The sequence below is a fragment of the Manihot esculenta genome, chromosome 4 (assembly GCF_001659605.2).
Source record: "Manihot esculenta cultivar AM560-2 chromosome 4, M.esculenta_v8, whole genome shotgun sequence".
In the NCBI taxonomy this organism is placed as follows: Eukaryota; Viridiplantae; Streptophyta; class Magnoliopsida; order Malpighiales; family Euphorbiaceae; genus Manihot; species Manihot esculenta.
The window spans coordinates 108,112-115,632 of NC_035164.2; the positions used below are offsets into that span (position 1 = coordinate 108,112).

The 7,521-nt window shown below is 29.8% G+C and overlaps 1 protein-coding gene across 2 annotated transcripts; it reads left to right on the forward strand.

The window, feature by feature from the left end:
• Positions 1 to 1,639: 1,639 nt before the first annotated feature.
• Positions 1,640 to 3,930, forward strand: LOC110612794. 2 transcript variants are annotated; one of them, XR_006350383.1, is made up of 2 exons: positions 1,640 to 1,771; positions 3,337 to 3,930. XR_006350383.1 is itself a non-coding variant. In XM_043955579.1 (2 exons), the coding sequence occupies exon 2, from the start codon at positions 3,387 to 3,389 to the stop codon at positions 3,678 to 3,680; it is 294 nt and encodes a 97-aa protein (XP_043811514.1). In that variant the 5' UTR covers positions 1,714 to 1,771; positions 3,369 to 3,386; the 3' UTR covers positions 3,681 to 3,930. The 2 variants fall into 2 exon arrangements, 1 of the variants encoding a protein (XP_043811514.1); XM_043955579.1 differs by having other exon boundaries at positions 1,714 to 1,771; positions 3,369 to 3,930.
• Positions 3,931 to 7,521: the final 3,591 nt, after the last annotated feature.

The following is a 7,521-nucleotide window of genomic DNA, read 5'->3' on the forward strand; positions in this document are numbered from 1 at the left end:
ATATTGCTTAAGCAATTTAAAAGCAATGGGCCCTTATTGATTCTAAAAGCAAAGTAATATTTATGGAGAGCTCAAATTGCATAAATATTGAAAATAAATAGAAGTTTAACAATGGAGATTTAAATCTCTCAATTCATCACAAAATCTGAAATTCACCAACTTCAACTAGAAAAGAAGGACTTTGGCCACTCATGGTGGACTAAATACACAAAAAGATGAAAAGAAAAGAAAAATGAAGATGCTGGAGAGTTTCTGGCGAGTTGAGTTGCTGATCAGCGGCTCCTTTTGCTGGTTTGGAGGCTCTCCTTTTATAGCTGCAGAATTTCTCTCCATCTAGGGTTTTGAAATCCCTCTTTGATTTGGTGTTTGACTCCTCTTTTGATGTTGATTTTAATTGCAATTGGAATTCCTTGGATGAGAGACTCTTTCGTGGCTCTTGGTTTTGTGTTGGAAGTGATTGGATTGGATTTGGACTTCTGAAAATTCGGATTTCTGTTTTCTGCCCATTTTCCCGCTCTGCTGTAAGTTTCTGCTGTCGAAGTGATTTGCCCGGTGATTTGACCAGTTTCTTCAAGTGATTGGGCAAATCACAGACCCGATCACGTTTCTGCGAGTCAGTTCTCTCTGTCTTCTGCGAGTGATTTGGCCAGTGTCTTCGAGTGTCCTGGGCAAATCACTGACCTTATCACTTCTGCCTGTTGCCTCCAGGTTTCTGCTTCAGCTTGTTTTGGGCAAATCACTGGGCAAATCACTGACCCAATCACTTTTCTGTCAACTTTCTGCACTTTTTCTCCAATTCTCCAATTTCTTCCTTTTCTGTAAAAATAAGATAAAAACCATAAATTAAGCTAAAAAATGTGTAAATAAGCAATAGAAAGAATAATAAAAATGTGGCTAATTTATGCTTGATCACTAACACATTGTTTATTATTCAATCCAAATTATAAACAACTTAGAAGCCAAAAAAACAGAAACCAATAATTATGAACAGAAAAAGAAGGGGTTACAATGAATTTTCATGATTGTAGATGCAAAAAAATCCATAAAAAAAAAGGAAAAATCAATTGAAATATTAACGAAAAATTTCTTTTCTTTTTAAATGAGAAAGTTACGTTGAAAGAAATCTAAAAAAGAAAGAGAAAATGAATATAGAAGAAGTTTAAACGAAAAGTGATAAGAATAAGAGACGACTGGCTGCCAGCGAGGTTGGTGGATGAAGTATACAGAGAAAATAAGGGATAACGAAAATGGGTCCCATTAAAAATTATTAAAAAAATAAAAAGTAAAAGTAATACTTTCTAATATAAATTAAATTCTATTTATATTTACAACGACGATTTATTAAGAATTTTAAAACATTTATTGTGAAGAAATAGTAGTAACAATAATTGACATTCTGTATTTTTTTTAATTAAATAAACATAATTATAAATAATTAAAATTAATAAAATAATTATAAAAGTAATATTAAATATAATTTAACTTAATTAAAATAATATCCACATATCACCTTTTAATTTGTATAACATGCCACGTGTTATTAAATAAAAGTTCACACATGCCACAATGTCAATATTGAGAGATGGCATGTGATAGATATATATTGATTTATCAAATTCATAGTCATGTTTGTAATTGAGGAGAAGACTGAGGCTATATTAGTAAATAGGCATACCTTATATTTGCAGACCAGAGCTACAGGCTTGGAGATTAGCAGTTGGCAGTTCTCGACACCAACGCTCATCTATTCGTTTCTCTATTCCTGAACAAGGTAAAGTAATGAAATTTTCAATTTTGCGTTTCCCTTTATGCGCTGCCGTGCTATTTCCATTGATTATTCGTTCAATTTCGTAGCTATAGCTTAGCCTTTAGCTTTACGTGTCAGACTTGGAGTTGTCGATTCTTTTAGCCAATTCGATTATGATGGCATATTTGCCTTTTTGAATTGCTTTGCCCGTTCAATTGAGTAGCCAGGGTATCACTATGTTCATCTTGAAGGATATGTGCATATAAACCTGGTTAATTGAATTTCTCGATTTTGTTTTCAGAGTCTGAATCTTTTATTTGATAACTTTTAAACTGATTTCAAGGAAATCAAGTGCGCTTCGAGCGTCGTAGTTTTTGCTCACAAGATGCTTGTTAAAGATTCCAAATGAAGTAGCAATTTTTTTTTTATGTTTTAGGAAGAACCTTTTTTTTTTTTTTTTCCTTTGGATTACTACAGTCTTCACAGAATCACATTTGAATGAGCCAATTAGGGATGCCTTTCCGAAGGAAGTTTTTGAAGATAATGTAGGATATTGAAAATATCAGGTTTTTGGGAGCAAGGTTTTTCAGGTTTGGTTTTTGGAGGTTTTAGAATCTCTAAAATCCTCATTTTTTTCTCAAGCCAATAAATTAGTGGATTGGGGATGTTTTGATATGGTATGCTTCATCACCTTGCTGTAAGAAAGTTTTAAGAGCCGAGAAGATCTCAACATACTCATGATGCAAACCTTGCACATGATACAAAGTCTACGCGAACACTCTGCTCAGTTCAGCTGGTAACACAGATTTAGTAACAAACTTGCATGGTTGCTCTTGAACCTATATATAACTATCTCATTCTCACCTCTCTTTCCATTAAAAAAAGCTCATTTTCCTTTGAGTTCTGTTGATTGTCATGCCTCATTAGTACCATTTGTGCTCTTCAATGTCAACAAGATTTCATATTGTGTTTCATTCAATGGCTAATAACCAACCCCAGTTTTGCTCAGCAAGCTGCTTTGTCTAGCCATCGCATTCCATTTCTTTTGATCCTGGCTCTCAGTTAATGTTGATTCCAGTTTGATCTATGTTTCTCTTTTCAATCAATTGAAGCTCACCTTTTTCTCAAGAAGAGGTTTGTTGGGGGGGGGGGGGGGTGGGGGGTGGGGGGCACATGGCTCCTTGTGGTTGTCAACCTTGGGAGTTGGATTTTGGTTATTATCTATCCCAATGCTTGGGAAATAAAATTCTTATGGATGTTGAATCCTTCCTTGATGTTAGTCTATGTGCTGTAGAAACTCTCTTTTGGTTTGATCTTGTAACATAAAATTCATATCTTTGATGTTGCTGAAACTTTATATTAGATATAGTTCTGATAGGTTTATTCATAGGATATGCTCTCTCTTCATTGCCTCCAAGCTTTCTGAACAGCTTCATATGTTTTCAATATGAGGAGATGATCTTCCTACAGCTACACACCCGTCCGAAACTTTTGCTAGGAAATAACTAATATTTAGCTCTATGTTAAAATAACTAATATATATTTAGTTCTGTTTATGTTCCTTCATTTGTTCATTTAATAATTTGCAGCTGTTGCTTTCGTGCTCGTTGCTGCGTGCTAGGGAACAAGTTCACTTAGCATGGGAAATAAGCCTGTGACTGCAAAGCAAGAAAGGGATGAGATTCTGTTGAAAATTATGCCCCCTGTTGATCGTGCTTACATTCGGTGGCTTGTGCGTGATATTGAGATGATTCATGGCTTTACTTTGAGAAATTGCTGTGCAGTTAAGCCACCAGATCATTATATAGAATACATGCGCTTGAATGGATGGTTAGATGTGGACGTGGATGATCCTGATCTGGCGCATTTATTCAAAGGAAATAATGTTCTCAATGGAACTGCTATTACATTACAGAGGCCTTCAAATGCATAGAGGGAGTAGTTTCTCATAAGGTAAGCGGTGATCTCTTGCTGAGATTTCTACTTGCCATCCCCTAACAACGATAAGTCTTTCATGTTTCTGTCCAACTCCACCTTCTAAGCTATGCTGCAAGATCATTAAAGACTATTTATCGAATAGCTGTGTTAAGTAGGCATTTGAGATTAATCATTGTATACTATGCAAGTAATATTTGGGATATTTAAATTATAAAGGAAAAAAGAAAAGGAACAATTGTGAAAAATGTTATTTTTGGAACTTGATCTTGATTCTTGAGCATTCAATGGTCACCTTTGACCCCTTGTTTGGATAAATTTTGAAAGAATTTAAAAGAATTGAATTTTTTTTAATTATTTTGTGTTTTCTTAATTAATAATTATTTTATTTAGAATTTAATTTAATATTAAGTATTAAATATTTAATACATTTATAATTGATTTTAAAAAATTTATTATATTAATTTGTTCACTTAAAAAAAGTGTATATCTTAATTTGTATTTTTAATAGAAAAAAAAATTATGTAAAGTTTAAATTTTAAATATTGTAAAAACGTTAATAATATCTCTTCTTAAGAAGGAGACCTCGTCTCTATATCAGTAGTCCTCAAGCGGGCAAGTGAGCAAATAAGTTCGCGACGATCATTGCATAGGTTTGCGGGAATGGGCATTATTAGGTTATGTGCATTATTGGGTAACATCACCTGACACTAATAGCATTACCGATAAAAATGCATCACTTTACCGATGTTTCTAATATTACTATTACTTGGCTTATTATTTGACCTCGGAACCAAACCTTTTCCTGTAAAAGAAAATATTTTCATTTTCAATGTGAAAAAATAATTTTATATAGCTTAGAAATGATGAAGACAATGAAAAAAATAAATTAATTTGAATTTATTATTAATTTATTTAAAAAAATGAATTTAATTAAATTTTATTATTTTAAAATTTATTTAAATAAAGGAATTTTTTTATGAATCAAAAAATAATATATATATATATATAAGAATTGTATTCCAAAGAAGAGCTCAGAGTAATTATATATATATATATATATATATATATATATATATATATATATATATATATAAGAATTGTATTCCAAAGAAGAGCTCAGAGTAATTCAGATGCAAATTCTCCTATATCGGGAAAAAAACCGTAAATCTTTTGTCAGCTCATAGATTCCCAATGCTTTTACGAGACTTTGAAGTGAAAATCTGGCATGAGAATGAAAAAATAAATAAAAATATAAGTAAAGTTGTACCGTGATTAATGGATTAATTTTTAATTTTTTTTAAAATTAAATATTTATTCATTTATAATTTAATAAAATTAGTAAAAAAATATTTTAAATACTTAAAATAATTTCATAAACACTTAAATACTTTTTAAATGTTTAAATACCTATTAATGAGGGTAAAGCATTTTATTTTTAATAAATTATATTTTATTTTTTTAATTTTAACGTAATTAATAAATTAATTTTTATATTTTTAAAATTAAAATTTTAAAAAATTAATTTTGATAAGTAGACAGTTAAACTTTTAAAAATATAAATTTTTAAAAAATTTACAATCTACTTAAATACTTAATACTGTTTAATAATTGTTAAAATTATAAGTTTTTTTAAAACTAAATAGAAAAATTATTTTTAAAAATTTTAAAATTATCAAATACTAAATTATTTTAATGAATAGAAATGAACGATAATAGTGTTAAATATAATTGAATGTAATAATTTGAATAAAAGTTATTGAAAATTTTAAATATTTTTTTAAATAAAAAATAAATTATTAAAGTGTTAAAATTATAATAAATGAGGTAAAATAAATGAAATTTTAATTTCTTAACAATTTTAATTTTAAAAAGGGGTCATTTTACACTTTTAATCATAAAAAATAAATGAAAAGGCGATGAATTTAAATAAAAAAAAAGTAAAATTATTTTATTAATTATATTAAAATTTAGTAATTTGAGAATTTAATAAAATTGATAGAAAACTAAAATTTGGATGGATAGAGAGATTTAAGTATTGATTTTAAAAATACAAACAACTATTCATTAATTATGAAAGATTGAGGTATTAAAGCGGTAAATTTCGAAAAAAGGTGTGATTTAGCAAAAAAAATAAAAATCTGGCAAGCACAGCCAACCAAGCTGGTCCAATTGACAAAGTGAAAGTGGATAATCTCATAAATAAAGGCACAAATGTCATAAATAGGTTCTTCTATTAATTCCTTTGTAGCAATATTATTTTATTTTTCATTTAAAAATTAAATTTTAAAAAAATAGTGATAAAAAGGAATTTTAAAATTATTAAATTAAGGTTTATTAATTAAATAATATGTTTATAACTTAAAAATAAACCAATGAATTATCCTAGTTTCACTTATATTATATTACGCTTTTCTGTTGACGATGGATTCTTTAAACTGTGTAGTAATACAAGTGTACATTGAGTGTTCTTCAAAATTATAAAATCAAGAGTTTAAATTTAAATAAAATATTGCAAAGTTATTTTAAATTTACCATAAAATAGTTTATGGCTATTATATGAAGTTCTTTCAGAGTGTTGCTAAAATTTTTCAGTAAATTTAGAAATGTAAAAATATATTCGAGTTATTTTTTTTAATCTTTAATACATAACTACCAATAGTTTTGAAAAATAATAGTAATTATTTTTTTTATCTTCTGCTAAATAACCAAACGTATTTATTTTACAATCTATAAAAAATAATTTTGAGGGTTTATAACTATCTCTTTTATCAATATCATTTTTAAAATAAAATTTAAATTTTCACTTTGACTGAAATGCACTTTATTATTGTATTTTTTTAAGAGAAAGAAATATTATCATGTATCAAAAAAATCATACAATTCAGTAGGGATGGAATCCATATAGCATGGCGAGGACGACGATAGGTAGCGCTAGCTAAAATATGAGCTCTTATATTAATTTGCCTACGAATCCAATGGACTTTTATATCATATCGAAGTCCAAAATAAAGCGACAATTAGAAATAATCAAGTCTAAAATCTGAAAAGTCTAAAGCATAAGAAATTAAAGCAAAAACAATTAATTGTAAGCCCACATAAAAACAGCCTAGATTGAGAAGATGATTCAGAGCAAAGAGGAGAGTTTGACGTAAACAACACTTGCATATGGAGTTCATAATATCCTGAAATCGCCCTCACAGACATGCCTTCCTCATCTTCTATTAAAATACCATAACCTGCCATTCTTGAGTCTTGAAAAATTGCGCCGTCAACATGGCCGGGCCAAGGAGAAGCACTAGCCGAAGTAGAGAGCTTTGGCGCCTGCACCAGTGAAGAAACACCTTGACTTGTGAAATTTGTTGATGGAGCAGTAGTCTGAGCCCCTACTGATGCGTGCCTAAAGTTGAGAATGCCTTGTTGATTTGTACTTTGGTGAAGATTGGCTTGCACTTGATTACCCACGTGAAACTCATGCAAAGCTGGCATGGCAAGCATGAAACTTGGACTTGGAGAGATTGTCTTGTTCTCCCATATGATTCCTTATATTCCAAATAGCCCATGCTAAGTTTGCAAACTTGGTTTTCTTTTGAGCATCATTAGAGTTCGTAACCTGCATAAAAAAAAGTCTTTAAATAAAATGTTAGTATTCGGTACAAGGTACCGTCCTAGACTCCATACTCTCCTTGCATTTCTACAGTTAACTAATGCATGATCAATACTCTCAATCTCTCCACAAAAAGTACATCTCTCATCAATATTAATCCCTCTACTTTTAACCCTTTCCCTAGTAGGAAGAACCCCCTAAGCACTCTCCATAGCAAGTCTTTAATTTTTGG

Excerpts from the sequence above, each read along its gene's own strand:
- LOC110612794 (XM_043955579.1), top strand. The coding sequence starts at position 3,387 with ATGGGAAATAAGCCTGTGACTGCAAAGCAAGAAAGGGATGAGATTCTG.